Consider the following 21454-nt stretch of genomic DNA (forward strand, 5'->3'; position numbering starts at 1 on the left):
CCTGTGGTGGCACAGTGGATAAAGCATCGACCTGAAAATGCTGAGGTCGTCCGTTCGAAACCCTGGGCTTGCCTGGTCAAGGCACATATGGGAGTTGATGCTTCCAGCTCCTCCCCCCTGTCTCTCTCCCTCTCTCTCTCTCTCTCTCTCTCTCTCTCTCTCCCTCTCTCTCTCCTCTCTAAAATGAATAAATAAAATAAAAATTAAAAAAAAAGAACCTAGAAATTAAAGGGAATAATTATTTTTTAAAAAAAAGAGTTTGAGTTTAGGGTCTAGGGCTATGCTTATAAGTTTAGTATGAACTACAGTGCTAGCCTGGGGGTGGGCGGGGGCAGAGGTGGTGGCGGAATTGGGAAGGTGGTATTTTATGGGAAATTAATCCATACAGAGTCAGCAGACTTTCTCTGGGCATCTCATTCGGGTCACGGTTTCTGATATTGATTCTTTTCACTGGGTTGTAAAATGAAGTTCTAATGAAAAGTTTTATTCTTTGGAGAGTTGAAAATTTGCTTCATGTGGGTTCTTTTCCTTCCAGGCTCTACAGTACCTTGGTATTCAGCCCACAGAGGAACAGCAGCAAGCCCTGAGACAGCAGGTGAAAGTAGACCCCAGGGGGACGGTGTCTTTTGGAGGTAATATTAGGCACATTGTGTTATATCAGCGATTTCCAGCCGATGTGTTGTGGCATACAGTTGTGCCGCAAGAATTTGTAACCATGCAATAGCTGACTGTTTACTCAGGGGTGCTGACTTCTTTTCCCTTAGATGGTCAAAGGAAAAAATGACAACAGACAACACAATAGTCATCCTGTGTGAATGAATCAAAATTATGCCTATTTTTTAATTAATTTATTTATTTATTCATTTTTAGAGAGGAGAGAGAGAGGGAGGGAGAGAGACAGAGAGGAGAGAGAGACAGAGAGAGAGAGAGAGAAGGGGGGGAGGAGCTGGAAGCATCAACTCCCATATGTGCCTTGACCAGGCAAGCCCAGGGTTTCGAACCGGCGACCTCAGCATTTCCAGGTCGACGCTTTATCCACTGCGCCACCACAGGTCAGGCATGCCTATTTTTTTAATTATGCCTATTTTTTTTTTGGTCAGGTCGGCAAAAAATTTAATATTTTTTTGGTGTACCGCAGAATTTTAGTGTGCCATGAGATGAAAAAGGTTGAAAATCTCTGCGTTTTATTCATCACATAACCTTATTTAAAGAGTTATTGAGACTCATTTTCATGAAGGGTTCCTCTTTAGACGGGGAGAGAAAAAAATAAGACCTCATCTATTTCAAAATTTTTCTATCAGTATTGTAAAGACTCAGCCAGAATTACTGGTCAGCAGGAAGGGAGAACTTTCTCAGAATCTTTTGGCTCAAAAATATTGTCATTCTAGCACATTTTTTTTCCCTTCTTGCATAAACATTGCTTTAGTAACAACAACAAAAAAGTACAAAATATGGAAGTGTTAAATCCTCTATGGTGATATTCTAATATTTTTTAGCTAATGTTACATGATAAATATTTTTATGATGCTGTATAATTATTCTTATTAAAGGTAGCATAATGTTGACGTTCTTAGTCGACACGCTGTAATTTTAAGCCATTCCACTATTGGGAATTCTCATGGTTTCTCAACGGTTGATTTTATAATTAATTCTGTAGTTAACATCATAACTTTTGTTTTCCTTTCTCTCAGAATAAATGCCCATAAGTGGTTTGGACTTTTGATATGTATCGATAAATTATTTTCCAGAGATGTGTTTTCTGCCCCTAGTAATATTGGAATGTAACAGTTTTTTGCATCCTTGACAGCATTTAGTATTTTTTATTCTTATGCAGCAGATACAACATGTACCATTTAAAAATTTTTTATTGATTGATTTTAGTAAGAGGAAAGGTGACAGAGAGAGAGAAACAGGAACATCTGTTCCTGCATGTGCCCTGAGCAGGGATCGAACCTGCAACCTCTGCACATCAGGACAACGCTCCAACCAACTGACCTATCCTGCCTGGGCTCAACATTGTATCATTTTAAAAAACATCTGTAGTGCTAAAAAAAAAAGAATTTCACTTCTTGGTTTTGAAGTGATTAAAAAAAAAAGATACATTAGCTCTCCTCTCTTCTTGAAAATCACCTCAAAATAGTGAGGACCATGAAACACAGTTGCACGTATACTGAAACCACTATGGAAGGACAGGAAAGAAGTGATTCATAAGCAGAGGCAGGTAAAGCCCAAGTAGCTGAAGACATAAGGGAATCCCAATAGGGAGGAGCTGACTTGTCCCTGAAAAGGACCGACAGCATCCGGTACTTCCGAAGGCAGGGTGGAGGTAGGGCGTGTACAGCAGGATTGTTGGAAGTCAATATAAGGAGCAATTATCCACGCTGTTCCCTGCTCCCTCTCAAGCAATCCAGCAACTAGAACTCCCTTACACTTGCAGAGGAGAATCAGTGTATTCTCTTGAGAAATGAAACCAGAGAGGTTTGGATCTATAGTTGCAGCCAGGGGATTTGGGGGTCGTGTATGGTGACTTACTGCTCACAACACGCTTCCAGATCGCTCAGTGGAGTGAGTTCGCAGCCATGCTTCTACTGAGGCGGGAGACTGTAGGAGTCTCTGAAGGTGCCCGACAAACTGTCAACTTGGCCACCTGATTGCTCTAGGGAGGAATCCGCCAGTTGACACGGCAAGTGATGTGCACAGAATTTTCAGTCAACATTTTGATGCCTCCTTCTTCTCTAATATGAACTCTCAGCCAAGAGCCAATGGGCATTTGGAGGCACCTTCCAAAATAAAATATAGAGCCCCCAGCTATCAGACAAATAGAAAAAAGGGAATTCAGATAAAGCGAAATATTGCAAGAGTAGAAGAGAACTTCAGAAAAACTACCATATTTCTCCATGTATAAGATGCACCTTTTTTTTGAAAAATTTGGGGTCTAAAAACTGGGTGTGTCTTATATAGTGGTTGTAGATTTTTTTACTTGCATTTAAGAAATGTGGCATTTCAAATGCCATAGATGGAACTGAGGACGAGGCAATATATGAAGACTGATTCATCATCAGACACAGATGAGGACAAGCTAATGGATGGGAGTTTTGACAGTGATGAGGAGTTGTATGAATTTTATAATGAATAAAACTTGAGTTCAGTAACTTTATGTAATACATATTTTTTTCAAATTTCGGGCCCCCAAAATAAGGTGCGTCTTGTACATTGGAGCGTCTTATAAATGGGGAAATCTTTATTATATGCGGCTTAAGTGTCTGTTTGTCGCCGATAGCTTATTGGTTGCTTGTGTAACTGTACTAGCCAATAGGGTGAAGTTGCCATGGCATTCAAATAGTCCCGCCTTCTGGCATGCTACCTCACAAATTGAGGTTAAAGATTGGAGCAATTATTATGCTGTTAAGAAATCTTAACACCAGAAGGGGTCTTTGCAATGGTACAAGACTAGAGGTTCTCCAATTGAAAAATAATGTCATAATAGCTAAGTCTTTGACTGGCTCCTCTAAAGGTGAAATACATGTCATTCCAAGAATTGATTTGGCTCCATCTCAAACAGGGTTGCCGTTTCAATTGAGACGTAGCCAATTTCCTGTGAAACTTGCCTTTGCTATAACCATCAATAAGTCTCAGGGCCAAACGCTTAAGCGTGTTGGCATTTTTTTACCTGAGCCTGCATTTGGACACGGTCAACTTTATGTTGCCTGTTCAAGAGTTCATGAAAGAACGGACGTAAAATTAAAAATAATTGATGGTCCTCTGCAAGGCGAGCTTAAAAATGATGGAAAGATCTACACAAGAAATGTTATGTACAAAGAGGTCTTTGACATGTGAATTAACATTTTATTATTTAAATCACCTTTATTTATTGAGCTAGTGGTGGCTCTTAAGAAATGTACCGCCAGTGGTTTCCTTCATTGCACTCTACTTTAAGCAATTAAGCAAGTAGAAGGGGGAAACCCTGTGGGGCAGTAAGCAAAGGGGCATCCTCGCCACCTGCCCTGGGTAATTCAGTTTGAATTAGCAGACACCTTTGCACAAATCATTTTAATTACAATTTATAATATCTAGAACAGCGGTCATTTCATATGACTGCTGGGCTTTCTAGTACAGTATAACTAATATCTTTAAAAAAATAAGCCAAGATAAGGCATCCATGAAATAAGAGTAGGATATTATAACATTGGAACAGAGAATAAGAAAACAATCCTTTGATGCCTGACCTGTGGTGGCGCAGTGGATAAAGCGTCAACCTGGAACTCTGAGGTTGCTGGTTCAAAACCCTGGGTCAAGGCACATATGGGAATCGATGCTTCCTCCTCCTCCTCCCCTATTCTCTTTCTCTCTCTCTCTGCCCCCCCCCCAAATAAATTAAAAAATAAAGAATTCTTGGAAATTAACAATATAATAGTCAAAATAGAAACATTTCAGGATAGATAAACAAATAGGTCACACTTCATGTCCAAAGAAGGTTATCGTTTGCTTGGGCTGCATCAGGCAGTGTTATGTACCAATCAAGAGTCTATGCAGCCCTGGCCGGGTAGCTCAGTTGGGTAAGAGCATCATCCAGATATGCCAAGGTTGTGGGTTTGATCTCTGTCCAGACACATACAAGCATCAACCAATGAATTCATGAATAAGTGGAACAACAAATTGATGTTTCTTTCTCTCTCTAAAATCAATAAATTAAAACAAACAACAGGACATGCCTCTGAGTCAGACCTTAAATGGAATCCTGTGCTGTTACTTATTTGCCAACTGGCACTGGGGGATTTTAGATAATTAACTTGGCTTAGCCCCAGAGGTAGATTAAGGTCAGTTGAGGCTCCAGGCGCAGAAGAAAATATTGGGCCCCTTAAAAAAAAAGAGAGAGATGGGGAAAATAAAAATATATGTTAACCATATTTTTAAATAAATAAAAAGTATTATGTACTATTAATGTTAAAATTACACGTATGAAACCAAACTTGGTGTCATTAGAAAAAAGTGTCAAGTTGGGGTTTTGCGGGGCCCTTCAGAAGTCGGGGCCCAGGGCACACACCTGGTGTGCCCGCTGTTAAATCCGCCTCTGCCTAGCCCCAAACTGTAGGATGGAGCAGATAAGAGGACCTGACTCATAAAATTCTGAGGATGAAATTGCAAAGCACCATGCCTAGCATATAGAGACGTTATATAAACATTAGCTGTTGCTGCTATTATTTTTATTATTATTATTATTAAATCTTGCGTTCTTCCAGCTAGAAAAAAATGTGAATCATGTCATTGTCCTAAGTTTCAGAGAAATTTCTTCTCATAACTTAAGAGTTGGAGGAATAGTTATGCCTGTAATATATATTTGCTGTATTATTATCTTAACTGATTTATTAACTTCAGCAAGTTCAAGTGAAGTAAGTTAAAACCAGTTTATGTCTTACTTTTTATTTGAACTTTCATTTATCTGTCACTTCAGTTAATACAATTTTAAGGCAACTTATTTAAGTAAGTTCAATTTTAAGCATTAGTTATAACACGTAGCTTCAAGTTCATATAGAAAAAGATAAGATTTATTTAGATGAGGTTAAGCGGCATTTTCTTACTGAAATCTGTTCCATTTTAGATTTTGTCCAGGTTGCCAGAAACTTGTTTTGCTTGCAGTTGGATGAAGTTAATGTTGGAGCCCATGAACTTTCCAACATATTAGACTCACAGGTAGAGTATGTCCTCTAGAATTGTCTCCATTGTACCTAAATCATAAGTCTTGACTGTCATGTGTCATGTACGTTGGCTTTTTTTTTTTCATGTTTTACTTGTTTTTTTTTAAGTATGCACAGAATCACTGCTTCTTGGATAAATTTATAAAATACAGATTAATTTAAAATCAAAAGTAAAATTTCATCTTTATCTCCCGTCACTATTTCCTCAAGCTACTCTCATCCCTGATTTTACCGAAGAAAGTTCTCATATCATGGGCATATACCCTGTAAAGTGTTACAGTGAACCATCCTCACATAATCAGCATCCAGATCAAGAAACACAGCATGAGAGAAATATGTCATGAGGACCCTGATGCTCTCTTATCCCATCTTTCTTCCTCTCTAGAATGTTTCTTGCCCTAAAATTAACTTAGTCTAATCATATAGCTAGACCACCTTTCTTTTGGTTGGTGTTTTGGTTTGATTTTCAATGATTATAAATATTTCTCTTTTTTTTAAACTGTTATATAACTTTTTAAAATGTATTAAATTGGATCTTAAATACTGTAGCTTTTGATATCCATAATCGTTTATTTAAAAGAAAATTCATGTATTAATTCTTATTCTCAGAAATGTATCATCTTTCCTTTTTCTGTCAACTCTTATTTCTATTCCACATCAGCCTAGAATGTTATCCTGATATATTACAATTTCAAGCTTACAGTATGCTTGAAAATCTTTTATGATCAAGCTATCATTTTCTTATAAAAATTTAAATAAATTAAAATGTATTTGTTTCAATTCACTGTATACATAAGCTCTTACATGTTAAAATTTTATTCTGAAAATTTTAATATGTAAGAATTGAGTTGCAATTATGCTTTTTATTGGTATACAATTAACCCAAAAATAAATATGATGTAAAATTTGATCAAATATTTTTTAAATTTAATTTTTAAAATATAAATTCATATCTCAGTTGATAGAAGGATTGTTTGCAATCCAGGTCAGTGGAATAAGATTTCTATATTCACATGGGCATTTCTGGACTCTATTCTACTGGTGATTTTGGCTTCATAAGTTTTCTTGTTTTTTTTTTTCTTTTGGTGAGAGGAGGAGAGATAGTGAGGCAGACTTCTGCATGCATCCTGACAGGAATCCACCTGGCAACCCCACTTAGGGCCGATGGTCGAATGCTGAGCTATTTTTAGTGCCTGAGGGCAATGTGCTCCAATAGAGCTATCCTCAGGGCCTGAGGCCCCACTCAAACCAGTTGAGCCACTGGCTGCAGGTGAGGAAAAGGAAGAGAAGAGAAGGAGTAAGTGGTGGTGCGAGAAGCAGATGGTTGCTTGTCCTGTGTGCCCTGGCCGGGAATCAAACCCAGAACATCCATATGCTAGCTGATGCCCTATCTACTGAGCTACCGGCCAGGGCTAACTTCATAAGTCTTAATATCTGCTAAGGCCCATTCTCCCACCTCGTTCTTTTTTGTAAATATTGCTTGGCTAATCTTTGCTCTTATTATGTCCATATATGTTCTAGCAAAAATTTTGATGTATTGAATTTATATATTATTGTATTTTGGGAAGACTGAATATCTTTATAAATTTGAATATTTCTATCTGTAATCATGTTTTGGCTTTTTGTTTATTTCTATCTTTTTGAATAGCATATAGTATATTTGATATATTTTTCCAATATAAGCTTTAACTTTATTAGATTTATTTCTAGTTACCGTATACTTTTCGTGAGTATAATAAATCAGTCCTTTTCTTCTATTAAAGCTTTATATGTATAGAGCAGTTTTAGAATCACAGCAAAATTGAGGGAAGATACAGACATTTCCCATATTTCCACTGCCTTCGCACATGCACCACCTCCCTTCAGAGACCTCCTCTGCCAGAGTGGTACATCGGTTACAGTCGATGAACCGACACCAGCCATTTCCAACCAGTGTGCTGCCAAACGTTTTAAAACATGCAGTACCTGGCCCTGGCCGGTTGGCTCAGCGGTAGAGCATCAGCCTGGCGTGCAGGGGACCCGGGTTCGATTCCCGGTCAGGGCACATAGGAGAAGCGCCCATTTGCTTCTCCACCCCCCCCTTCCTCTCTGTCTCTCTCTTCCCCTCCCGCAGCCAGGGCTCCATTGGAGCAAAGATGGCCCGGGCACTGGGGATGGCTCCTTGGCCTCTGCCCCAGGCGCTAGAGTGGCTCTGGTTGCGGCAGAGCGACGCCCCGGAGGGGCAGAGCATCGCCCCTTGGTGGGCAGAGCGTCGCCCCTGGTGAGTGTGCTGGGTGGATCCCGGTCGGGCGCATGCGGGAGTCTGTCTGACTGTCTCTCCCCGTTTCCAGCTTCAGAAAAAACAAAAAAAAACAAAAAAAACATGCAGTACCTGACTACTTACTTGGGGGCGCTGACCTCTTTTCCCTGTTAAAAAACAACAACAGCCAACACAACAATCGCTGTCTGCTGTGAAAGAATCAGAATTATACCAAATATTTTTGTCACATCAGCAAAAAGTATAGAATTTTATTAATTAGTTTATGTGTGCTGTGGGATGATAAAGGTTGGCAATCAGTGCCCTTCACTGAGACGTCAAATCACCTGAAGTGCATAGTGCATATTATGGTTCACTCTTGGTATGCATTGTGTGTGGCTTTGGACAAATACATAATGATGTGTATTGATCATCATAGTATCATACAGAGTAGTTTCACTGCCCTACAAATCCCCTGAGCTTCACCTGTTCATCTCCCCGCACCACCACAGCCTCGCCCCTGGCAACTAGCGATCTTCTTATTGTTGCCGTAGTTACACGCCTTCCAGAAGGTCATTGAGTTGGAACCATACAGTATGTAGTAGCCTTTTCAAATTGGCTACTTTCACTTAGTAATATATAAAGCTAAGGTTCCTCTATGTCTCTTCATGTCTTTTTAGCACTGATTAATATTCTATTCTCTGGATGTATCACAATTTATTCATTCACCTACCAAGTTGTGACAGTTATGAATAAGACTGCTTGCAAACATTCATGTGCAGGGTTTTGTGTGGATATATTTTCAACCCCCTTGAGTAAATACCAAGGAGTGTAACTGCTGGACTGTATGGTAAGAGGGCGCTTAGTGTGTAAGCAGCCACCGAGCAGCCTTCCCAAGTGGCTGTGCGGTACCGCGTTTCCGCCAGCAATGAATGACGGTTCCTGTTGTTGAGATGGCGAGTTCCCCAAGCCCTGGTGGCCGGGCAGCTCTCAGATCACCCAGGTCTCCCAGGATGGAGCCGCTGATTTTTCAGAACTGATCCTGTAGCATTTAGGGGTGGGAAAGCTGGAGGTGTGAGAGCACAGTTTTTCTTCCAGTGATTTAGATGGTGTATGTTTACCTGCTTAATATTGACAGTGAAGCATTGTCTTCTTACTGCCAAACAGCTCTCAAAGCTGCCATGCCCACGTTTGCTAGGAACGGCTACAGTGATTGGGTGGCTAGCCCTTAAGTGAAGTGGGGAATTCAGAGCACTTTGGAGGAGCATGTGAAGCTCTCATAGCAGCTGCGAAGAAATACTCATGCTCCAAAGCAGTAATTTACTTCCTTCTCGCCAATATGATTTTAGGGCAGATAAGACGGTATTCAGCCTCTGATACTTTGCCAGCAGAAGCAAAGTGCTGACGGTAGTTGTGCAAGGTCTTCCGCTAGCCGATAATTTACTGTCTGCAGCTCAGAGTGTTGGGAAATAGCCATTTATAAGATTTCCTTTGTTGTATTGTGCTCTTCAGCATAAAGAAGATATCCTCATAAAATGTTGGCTTTCCTGTTTTTTTCCCCCACAGGAATCCACAATAGGAATACATTTTATTTCACCCCACTCACATGTAGAACTGAAACAAAAGTCTCAAGGAATTACTTATCTTTTCTGCATTGTGGCATTCTTTTCGTTTTTTTTTTAAGTGAGAAGTCGGGAAGTGGGGAGACAGGCTCCCACATGCGCCCTGACCAGGATCCACCAGACAAGCCCCTTACAGGGCAATGCTCTGCCCATCTGGGGCAGCTGCTCAGTTACTCAGCAACCAAGCTATTTCAGTGCCTGAGGAGAGGCCATAGAGCCATCCTCAGCACCCCGGGCCAACTTGCTTGAACCATTCAAGCCATGGCTGCAGGAGGGGAAGAGAGAGAGGGAGGGGGAAATGGAGGGGTAGAAAAACACATGGCCGCCTGTCCTGTGTGCCCTGACTGAGAATTAAACCTGGAACATCCTGGGACATCCACACACCAGGCCAGTGCTCTACCACTGAACCTTCCTGCCAGGACTGACATTCTTATTGAATAATCAGTTCTATTTCATTTCATATCTGGTGTTACAATTCACTAATGGGTCATGTATCACAGTTTGGAAAATACTATAAAAATCATTGCTTGTCAAGCAGCTCACCAGAAACAAATAAAAAATATTTCACTATTTTGTAGTATAATTTTCCATTTTTTTTCCTTAGTTAAAGACAGTATAAACCCTGGCCTGGTAGCTCAGTTAGTTAGAGCATTGTCCCAATACATCAGGTGTGCAGGTTCAATGCCTGGTCAGGGTACATGCACTAATCCACCGATGAATGCATAAATAAGTAGGACAACAAATTGATGTTTCTCTCTCTCTCACTCCCCTTCCTCTTTCTCTAAAAATCAATAAAATAAAAAATAAATTTTATTAAAGTATAATACCGCATCTGACATGTATCAGTTGACCTGCCGGTTAAGGACACTGACAGGCTGTGAGATTGGGGAAATCCCACCATGGCTACCCCTCAACCATTTTGTCACAAACAAGAGACTCATATTTTATAATCCATCTGTTAGGGATGCTTTTTTAAAAAAACTCATATGTTTCCTTTTTTGGCTTGTCTTTTTCTGAACTTATTTTTCAAAAATATTTTACTGATGCATAATGGACACACAGTCAAGTACAAAAATCTCAAACATACAACTTGATGAATTCCTATTATACTAGAGTCTCATGTATAATCACCACTCAGAAGGCTCCTTCATGCCAACTGTCCAATCAGCTGTGTCTCCACTTTTCCAGTGGGACCACTATATTGATTTTCATCAGCATAGATTACTTTTGTCTCTTTTTGAACTTCATAATAAGTAAAATGATACATTATGTGTTCTCTGTGACCAGCTTCTTTTTTTGGCTTGTCATTTTTTTTTTTTTGAGTCATAAGATTTCCTAAGATGCTATCTTTGAGAAAGGGAGATTTGCTGAATCATTATAAATCAGACTTACTTTTGTTTAGTTGACAAAAAAACTTTTGGTTTTGGAATAAGATGTCATTTAGAACCTAAAATATTTTTTTATTAATTTTAATGGGGTGACATTGATAAATCAGGGTACATATGTTCAGAGAGAACATCTCCAGGTTATTTTGACATTTGATTATGCTGCATTCCCATCACCCAAAGACAAATTGTCTTCCGTCACCTTCTAACTGGTTTTCTTTGTGCCCCTCCCTTCCCCAACCCCCTCCCTCTCCTCTCCCTCACCCCGTAACCACCACCCTCTTGTCCATGTCTCTGAGTCTCATTTTTATGTCCCACCTATGTATGGAATCATATAATTCTTAGTTTTTTCTGATTTACTTATTTCGCTCAGTATAATGTTATCAAGGTCCATCCATGTTGTAAATGATCCGATGTCATCATTTCTTATGGCTGAGTAGTATTCCATAGTATATATGTACCAAAGCTTTTTAATCCACTTGTCCACTGACGGACACTTGGGCTGTTGCCAGATCTTCACTATTGTCAACAATGCTGCCATTAACATGGGGGTGCATTTCTTCTTTTGAAACAGTGCTATGGTGTTCTTGGGGTATATTCCTAAAAATAAAATTATCTTACAGTGATCCTAGTCATCATTGCTATATAAAAAAATTTACATATTGCTGCTGTACCTAACTGCTAGCACCAGGTACCACGGAGAAAAGTCAAGGTTGGAGCCAACACTTAGCAGTATTCTAAACTTAGAACGGCAGACTCTAGCTCACCTTAAGATGATGGGTTTACCCAATTAATTAAATACCATAAATGGCTTGTTTCAAAATCACAGAGAGAATGCTCTAAATTCCTTGGTGTAGACTTTTCATAATTTAGGTTCTTGCCAAATCAATTTAGTGGATTGCAACCACCATTTCAACAAGTGAAATAAAATAGAATGGAAAATATTAAAGTGAACTGTATGGGATAAGTGTGAGCAATGTTTCACTTAGACTGGGTCATGATGTAAATGACATTTCTCATGGTGTTGTGTAGCAGTAAATTTTATAGCCACTCCACTATATACCCATCTGTAATTGGTTAAATATATATTGAACAGTTAAGATGTGCATGGCATTGTGCTAGATGTTTTGGTACTTGTTATTAAGATAAATAAAAACTATAATGTCAACTGTAATTTTTAAAAAAAGATAAGTAATAAAAAAAAAAGATAAGTAAAAAACTCCAGCCTGTTCCTCAAGGAACTTAGGGTCTAGTGTAAGGAAAGTTATATACACAAATAATTATAGTTTAAAAATATATTGTATGATAAAAACCATAATAATAAAAGAGCTTAGAATATTCAGGGAAGGTTCATGACAGAGTAGGCATTCGACTGAGTTTTGAATGGTAAGTAGGATTTTATCTGCTCAAGAGGTGAACAGAGAGTGATTAAGAGGACTTGTGTGAACAACAACAAAAAATATACACATAACGTGATGGTAAGCAGAGAATGGTCTACTTTTTAAAACAGATAATCTGGTACATACAGGTCAGTGAAGGAAGTTAGACCTGCAAGGGTAAATATTAAACTTAGACGTTTGTACTTTTTAAAAATATGTTTATATTTTTTATTTTAGAAAGAGGAAGGGAGAAAACGAGAGAGACAGAAACATTGATCTGTTCCTGTTATGTGCCCTGACCAGGGATCGAACCAGCAACCTCTGTGCTTTGGGATGATGCTCTAAGCAACTGAGCTATCTGGCCAGGGCAAAGTTTGACTTTTTTTTCTTTTTTTTACCAATGGTCAATTAGGAGCCATTATGGAGAACATGACATAATCAAAGTGATATTTTAGAAATAATAATCTTATAATAGTGTTGGTTCTCTTGGACTGGGATGAAACTGGTGGTAGGTGGTCCGTGTAGGGATCAAAGGTGAGTCCAAATACAGAACAAAAGATCAGTAAAGGAGGGAGCGTGTAGTATGGTCAGATGACTTGAGGAAATGCAACAAGTTATTAAACTCTATTTCCTTCGGAGATGTTCCGAGGGCTCCTTAAGCATATGAAGGCGTTTGGAACTCTGCCGGAAAGTTAATTTTTCTAAATCCTGTATTTCTCCATCTTATGTGGCTGCAGGAGCTGCTGTGTTCACCACCACCACCCAGTACAGGTTTTGCACAAAACTAGTTAATATCCTTTGGAATGCACGTTGGGAAGTATCGTTATATTTGAAAATGTATTCAGAATTAATCTAAAACAATATAAAAACGAAGTCTTTGAGTGTGTGTGTTGAATACTTACAGAAGAGTGGAGCAGCAAGGGCAGGCGAAGGATAAGAAATCATGATCCTGTAAAGTATGGACCGTGACCAGATAGGTGCGCAGAAGCAAACGTGTCAGGAAGGACAAAAGGAACCGATCCTGTGTGGGAGGAATGTTTCTCCCCAAATTTGAAGAACGGCTCCTATCTCGGCTATTGTAGGATTTGGAAAGTAAATCTGAATTTATTAATATCCACCATGAATCTTGTTGAATAGTTAGTAAAAATCACAAACTAACGTGAGACCTCTGTGAGCATCTTGGATGGCCATTTATGGGCTGTGCGTGAAATCTTGGGTGAACTACTAGCCTTTTGAGCTCTCTTCCTCGTCAATACATGGAAATGAGGTTTTAGCAAGGTTTCAATATTGACTATATATAGTCCTTAGCAAAAAGTATCTGCATGTAGTAACTTCCCAATAAATGCTTATTATTATTTGTATTATTTTTTTCTACTCTGCATTTGATCACTTTCGCTACTTAATCCTTTAAATCATGTTGTCTGTATTTTTAGTTCTGTTATAACTTCCACATAGAAGATTGTTATAATTAGACCTGGATTTTTATCATTGAGATTGTCGTTGTTTTTTACCTTGCAATTAACTGTTAAAGCATTCATGTTAAAAGTAAGAGAGATTGTCAGCTCTGCTATTTTTTGTTGTTGTTATTCATTTATGCATGAATTATTAATATTATCTTCAAGACACAGTTGCTGTGCAAAAACCTTTTTAAGCCGCTTGGCTGCTATCCTACATTGTGTTTAATTAGAACATGATGTGTGATCAATTAGTGTACTTTACCGGGTTTGTGTAAACAGTCTTGGTCTGTGATGCCCAGCGTTCTGTGAGCCTTAAAGACCAGGTGTGTGGAGTGGATGTCTTTAGAATATAGTTTATGTCAGCAATTTTCAGCCTCTTTTATCTCATGGCACACATAAATTACTAAAATTTTGCAACACATCAAAAAATAATATTTTTTGACAATTGACCAAAAGTGTAATTTTGATTCATTCACACTAAGAGCTGTTGTCATTTTTTGACAATCTAGGGGGAAAGAGGTCAGTGCCCCTGACTAAATAGTTAGAAAATATGTATATATTTTTAAGACTTTACAGGGGTAGGAGAACAAGAAGTATCAGATCATTGTTGCTTCACTTTTGTTGTTTATTGATTGCTTATCATACGTGTCTTGACCAGGCAAGCCCAGGGTTTCGAACCGATGACCTCAGCATTCCAGTTTGATGTTCTATCCACGGTGCCACCACAGGCAAGGCGTGTTTTAAAATTTTTTGCAGCCTGACCTGGTGGTGGCGCAGTGGATAGAGCATAGGACTGGGATGCGGAAGAACCCAGGTTCGAGACCCCGAGGTTGCCAGCTTGAGTGCGGGCTCATCTGGTTTGAGCAAGACTCATCAGCTTGGACCCAAGGTCGCTGGCTCCAGCAAGGGGTTACTCGGTCTGCTGAAGGCCCACGGTCAAGGCACATATGAGAAAGCAATCAATGAACAACTAAGGTGTTGCAACGCGCAATGAAAAACTAATGATTGATGCTTCTCATCTCTCTCTGTTACTGTCTGTTTATCCCTCTCTCTGACTCACTCTCTGTCTCTGTAAAAAATAAATAAACAAATAAATTTTAAAAAATATTAAGAAAAAAAAAATTTTTGCAGCACACTGGCTGAAAATCACTGGTTTATGTTCATAGCTCATAAATGAGTCTTTTTGGCCCTGGCCGGTTGGCTCAGCGGTAGAGTGTCGGCCTGGCGTGCGGGGGACCCGGGTTCAATTCCTGGCCAAGGCACATAGGAGAAGCGCCCATTTGCTTCTCCACCCCCACCCCTCCTTCCTCTCTGTCTCTCTCTTCCCCTCCCGCAGCCAAGGCTCCATTGGAGCAAAGATGGCCCGGGAGCTGGGGATGGCTCCTTGGCCTCTGCCCCAGGCGCTAGAGTGGCTCTGGTCGTGGCAGAGCGATGCCCCGGAGGGGCAGAGCATCGCCCCCTGGTGGGCAGAGCGTTGCCCCTGGTGGGCGTGCCGGGTGGATCCCGGTCGGGCGGGCGCATGCGGGAGTCTGTCTGACTGTCCAGCTTCAGAAAAATACAAAAATAAATAAATAAATAAATAAATAAATAAATGAGTCTTTTTAACATTATAAACATAGTCTTGGGATTTGGACTTTTAAGGAAAATTATATTCTGAAGTAAAAATCATAAAAATGACAACAGACTATGTATAGCTGATAATCATCTCAATTCTAAGTAACAACAGAGTAAGAGTAAGCATCAGTGGGTGAAGTTAGCCCAGATTACTTTAACATTCCCTTTTAAAAAATCAAATGACTCCTCAGCCTCGTCAAAAGGGATTTTTATGTTATTTTGCATAATTAACATTGATTGCCTAATATTTCTCTTATATTTAATGTCGACAGCTTGTCGCCTGTGACTCCTTAGAAACAGAGGAAGTGGAAAGGCTGACCCGTCAAAGAGACGACGCCCTGAGCGAAGTGGACGCCCTTAAGGTAAGTACCCCTGGGTTTTCTGACATCATCTTTGGAAAAAAGAAAAAGGAAGTCATCTTGTGTTGAATTCTGAAGTCTTGGGGCTCAGTTTTATTTTTAATTAAAGAATAATATCAAATACTGTAATATTGGCCGGTATTGAATATTAATATCAAATAATTTGATATTTATTTCTTCAGTTGAAATTTAGAGAGTTCATTTTGTTAGTCCACACACTTTTATGTATATTTCACAATATCCAGGTAAGATTCAGTGTGAAGAGTGATGTTGACTTGTACCGTAGGATCTGGCTACTTCTCACCCCACTTTTCCCCCCCCTCACATTGGTGGCAAGGACGAGGAGCCAACAAAGCAAACCATGACAATTGTGGGTCCTCCGATGTTCACTGGGAAATAAATTTTCTCCCGTGGTCATGGGCGTGCTTCAGGGACATCTTGTTTTGCTAATGTAATTTGTCCTTAAGGCAATATGATTTAGGGGAAGAAAAACACAGTATATCCCAAATATACTTTTAAGGTTTTGATTCTCTCTATATGTTTTCATTCTGTGTTTAGTAGGATATTAAATTTAAGTTATAATCTGATCTTTATAGAACGCCATTATGTTTCCCAAATCTTCAAGAAAAACAAGATAGCTACTCAATTTACCATTGATTCAACAGAGGAATATATTTGAATAATGGTTTAAATTATTTTCTTAAGTGAAATTCTATTGTCTGTTTAATTTTTATTAAAGCAAAACCATTACACCTATAAAAAGAAATTTCCTTGCTACCTTAGTTTTTAAATTCCAACCTCTAGAGGAAGCCATTATTAAACATATCTTGTTTATCCCTTTGCAGACTTTGTTTAGATAGCCAATCATATTTTTTTTTTGTCAAATTCCTCAAATGAGTGAGGCCATATGATATTTTTCTTTCTCTGCCTGGCTTATTTCACTCAACATAATAGTTTCCAGGCCCATCCATGTTGTTGCAAAAGGTAATATTTCCTTCTTCTTTATGACCCCATAGTATTCCATTGTATACATGTTCCACAGCTTTTTAATCCACTTGTCATTGACAGACACTTGGGCTGTTTCCAGATCTTCGCTATTGTGGACAATGCTGCCATAAACATGGGGGTGCATTTCTCCTTTTGAATCATTATTGTGGTGTTCTTGGGATATATTCCTAAAAGTGGGATGGCTGGGTCAAAAGGCAGTTCCATTTTTAATTTCTTGAGGAATCTCCATACTGTTTTCCACAGTGGCTGCACCATTCTGCATTCCCACCAGCAGTGCAGGAGGGTTCCCTTTTCTCCACATCCTCACCAGCACTTATTCTGTGTTGTTTTGTTGATGAGTGCCATTCTGACTGGTGTGAGGTAATATCTCACTGTGGTTTTAATTTGCATTTCTCTAATGATTAGTGATGTTGAGCATTTTTTCATGTGCCTATTGGCCATCTGTTTATCCTCTTTGGAAAAGTGTCTATTCATTTCTTTTGCCCATTTTTTGATTGGATTGTTTATCTTCCTAATGTTGAGTTTTACAAGTTCTTTATAAATTTTGGTTATTCACCCCTTATCAGACATATTGTCAAATATGTTCTCCCATTGTGTGGTTTGCCTTTTTATTTTGTTCATATCATCTTCAGCTGTGCAAAAGCTTTTTAGTTTGATAGAGTCCCATTTGTTCATTCTGTCCTTTATTTCCCTTGTGCATGAAGATAAATCAGCAAATATGTTGCTGCGAGAGATGTCAGAGAGCTTACTGCCTATGTTTTCGTCGAGGTTGCTTATGGTTTCATGACTGACATTTAAGTCTTTTATCCATTTTGAGTTTATTTTTGTGAATGGTGTAAGTTGGTGGTCTAGTTTCATTTTTTTGCATCAGAACTTCACCCACTGCTGCCCAATTTTCCCAATACCATTTGTTGAAGAGGCTGTCTTTACTCCATTGTATGCTCTTACCTCCTTTGTCAAATATCAATTGCCCATAAAGGTGTGGGTTTATTTCTGGTTTTTCTGTTCTGTTCCATTGATCTATATGCCTGTTCTTATGCCAGTACCAGGCTGTTTTGAGTACAGTGGCCTTGTAGTATAACTTGATATCAGGAAGTGTGATACCTCCCACTTTATTCTTCCTTTTCAAGATTGCTGAGGCTATTCATGTTCTTTTCTGGTTCCATATGAATTTTTGGAATATTTGTTCTGTATCTTTGAAGTATGTCATTGGTATTTTAATAGGAATTGCATTGAATTTATAGATTGCTTTGGGTAATATAGACATTTTAATGATGTTTATTTTTCCTAACCATGAACACGGTTTATGCTTCCACTTGTTTGTATCTTCCTTGATTTCTTTTATCAATGTTTTATAATTTTTCGAGTACAAGTCTTTAATCTCCTTGGTTAAATTTACTCCTAGGTACTTTATTTTTTTTGTTGCAATAGTGAAGGGGATGCCAATTATATTTTTAAATAATGAGTGTGTGTGTGTGTGTGTGTATATATATAAAACATATTACCTATATATATTTTTAACTTTTGAAAAATCATGTAATACGTTGCACACTTTTTTACAAATTGCCTTCTTTTTTCTTTTTGTTAACATTGTATCATGGGCTACTTTTCCAGTTAATAATACACAGATCCTGTATGTCAAATTCTTTGTAATGGCTCTCCTATCGTCACATGGTTCCATCCTAGGCTATTTAGTCAGTTTCTTAATGATGAACAGTTAGGCTAGTTTCAGTTTTCCATTATTAAAAATAATTCCATCATAAATAACTTTGTAGGTACATCTTTGCATGATTGTATAATTGTAAAAGTACAAATTGAATGAATTTCTGAAAGTGGAGTTGTTTTCTCAAAGGTATGGACAAATGAAATTTTATGTATGTTACCAAATTCCCTTTCAGAAGGCTTTTACCAATTCATGTTTTTTCCAAATATATGTAGGCATCACTCCATTACTAAAGGAGTTTTTTATATATTCCTTAGTGTAACTTAGAACCCACTGTTTTCCCACATTTTCTGGTATGACCATTAAGAGTTATAAATATAGTTTTAAAAACAAATTCAGTTTTAAAAAACAGAGTGACAATAGTTTCCTCATATCCTCTTAAAAAATATCTCTGCATAAACCATTAAATTTTATGATTCAATGGATTTTTCAAGGCTCTCAGATCTTTTTCATTTTCTTAATATTTACATTGCTAAATTTAGTGATCTATTTCAGTTTTATATTTGAATATCAGCATTAATTATTAGAAATGTAACTTAAAACTCTATTTGAGTACAATTTCAGCAAGCTTCCCTAAGGAGCTATTCAATACATCAGAATTCATATTTAAAGTTTATGAAATATAATTGAATATGTATCCTAATATGACATAATCTGATTTTTTTTTTTTTTTTTTTTTTTTTGCATTTTTCTGAAGCTGGAAACGGGGAGAGACAGTCAGACAGACTCCCGCATGTGCCCGACCGGGATCCACCCGGCACGCCCACCAGGGGCGACGCTCTGCCCACCAGGGGGCGATGCTCTGCCCCTCTGGGGCGTCGCTCTGTCAGGACCAGAGCCACTCTAGCGCCTGGGGCAGAGGCCAAGGAGCCATCCCCAGCGCCCGGACCATCTTTGCTCCAATGGAGCGTCGGCTGCGGGAGGGGAAGAGAGAGACAGAGAGGAAGGAGAGAGGGGGGGGGTGGAGAAGCAGATGGGCGCCTCTCCCGTGTGCCCTGGCCGGGAATCAAACCCGGGACCCCTGCACACCAGGCCAATGCTCTACCACTGAGCCAACCGGCCAGGGCCTAATCTGATTTTTTTTTACCTCAAAACCTATCTGTGGGCTGAGTTCCACTTGCGTCAGCAGTACAAAGCAATAAGCGTTTTACTGGGGGTCGTGTTTGTGCTTGAGATTTCCTACCTGGATCACACACACACACACAGAGGTGGTCGAATGAAGTTCGGGAAGTGTGTCGGTCGCCTCTCATTGCTTCCCAGTACCCCGGGATAGCTCTCATTTTTCTGTCTGACTTAAGGTACAAATGCAGATGAAGCCAGGATCACTTGATATTAATGCCTGATCTGATTGTGTGTGAGAATGATGTCTCAAAGTGCTGTGGGCTTTATTTAACGTAAAGCCTTTCTGCGGAGTTCCCGCCGCTTACTGCTTTGCAAAGCTGAATGGAAATAGATAGGTTTTCCATTTACAAATGCAAAAAACTAGGACACAAGAGTGAAGGTGACTTGCTGGAGCATTAAAGCACGGGAGGCAGCAGTCTCCTGGCTCCTGGGCTGCGGCGGTGTCATGAGGTTGCTGTGCTGTGTTCCACCGCAGACCTCCATTTCATCTCTCAGACAGGGAGGGGCTGACGGATCCCAGACAGGGAGCACTCCTTGTAAACATGGCAGGGGTACCATGAGTGCTTACTAATCAGTTTAATGGTCAAGCAAGTCCTCTGTTCAAGTTCATGGTAAAATGGTTCCTACATTATTCTTAGTCTTTCTAATTTGATCAGTAAAATGTGGATTTATTTATGATATACTTAAAAGTCAACATTTTAGGGGGTATGCTCAAAGTTCAAAGATGAGAATATTTGATTGGCATATATAGTATATTAGTCTACCTTAAGAATGATTATTTCAGATTTTGGTTACACCAGTCATATGTTTATTTTTTATGGATGACCTTCCAAGAATAAGCTAAATTAGGAAAATGATATTCAACTTAGTTTCACTCCTTTATTACAGGAAGAGAGACTTTTAAGTTGTAATAATAATGCCATTCAGTTTGGAAACTCTCCGGCAATGATAGCTATTACTGAAAATTTAGTTAATATTCATACATTTTGAATCTGATTGACTTCCCTGGGACCTCAGATTTTGAAGGTTTACAAAATGGCCACAGTAACAGAAAACACCTTTTCATCACAACTGTACTGTAAATAACAAATCGCTTTTAAGTGGTATATACAAAGCCAGGAAAGGGACGGAACTCCATTTTCAGATCGTAGCAGTTGGTATTTGGGGAATTTATGCGCTTTGAAACAAAGCCCTAAAAATGATACTCAGTGATGCCTTTATAACAAGTTATTAATTCAGTGGTTTTTAAATATAGGAAAAATTGTTTGAATCGGAAAGGCAGAGGAAACAGTTGACAGAGGAACTCCGGAATGTGAAACAGGTAAGCGCATGTATTGTGCATACGTGTTTCCTGTGTGTGTGTGTGTGTGTGTGTGTGTGAGTGTGTGTGTGTGTGTGTGTGTGTGAACGCACAAGGCAGAAATACAGATCAGCGGTGCTGTATAATACCCTAGAGCACACGGGCGTGGGTGATGCAGGCTGGCCCTGGCCTGCTGGGCAGCTACTGCTGCTCAGGAAACGTAACAGCGCCCCTTCCTATGTGCCGTCTAACCTGGTAGGCACGGGCTGAAATGGTCATTCTCATTGCTTTTCTCTTCTGTTCTTTCTCTCTTCTCTTCCCTTTTCTTCTGTTACTCATATCGCACGTTATTAAAGATAAAAAGCAATAAAATAAATAAGTAACCCTGCCAGGCAGAGCGCATTTCCCTTTTATTTTTTTTGTAATAAAAGTTAAAAAAAATTTATTTTCACTTTGCGTCGATCTTCAAAGAGTTTTCGGCAGCTCACGACAAAACAGATGCGGTGACGTTGTAAAAGAGGTGCACAGCTCACAAGTAAAATCATAACCAGAA

General features: G+C 39.1%; 1 protein-coding gene across 4 annotated transcripts in view; it reads left to right on the forward strand.

Annotated features, from left to right (window-relative positions):
- Positions 1-21454, forward strand: part of STXBP4 (syntaxin binding protein 4) — a 175778-nt gene that overhangs the window by 45624 nt on the left and 108700 nt on the right. For all 4 annotated transcript variants that reach the window (XM_066364617.1, XM_066364616.1, XM_066364620.1 and 1 more), the window contains 4 exons: positions 536-632; positions 5600-5691; positions 15662-15751; positions 20857-20922. In XM_066364617.1, the coding sequence (XP_066220714.1) occupies positions 536-632; positions 5600-5691; positions 15662-15751; positions 20857-20922 (345 nt within the window). The remainder of the gene's footprint in view (positions 1-535; positions 633-5599; positions 5692-15661; positions 15752-20856; positions 20923-21454) is intronic.

The sequence above is a fragment of the Saccopteryx leptura genome, chromosome 2 (genome assembly GCF_036850995.1).
Source record: "Saccopteryx leptura isolate mSacLep1 chromosome 2, mSacLep1_pri_phased_curated, whole genome shotgun sequence".
Taxonomy (NCBI): domain Eukaryota; kingdom Metazoa; phylum Chordata; class Mammalia; order Chiroptera; family Emballonuridae; genus Saccopteryx; species Saccopteryx leptura.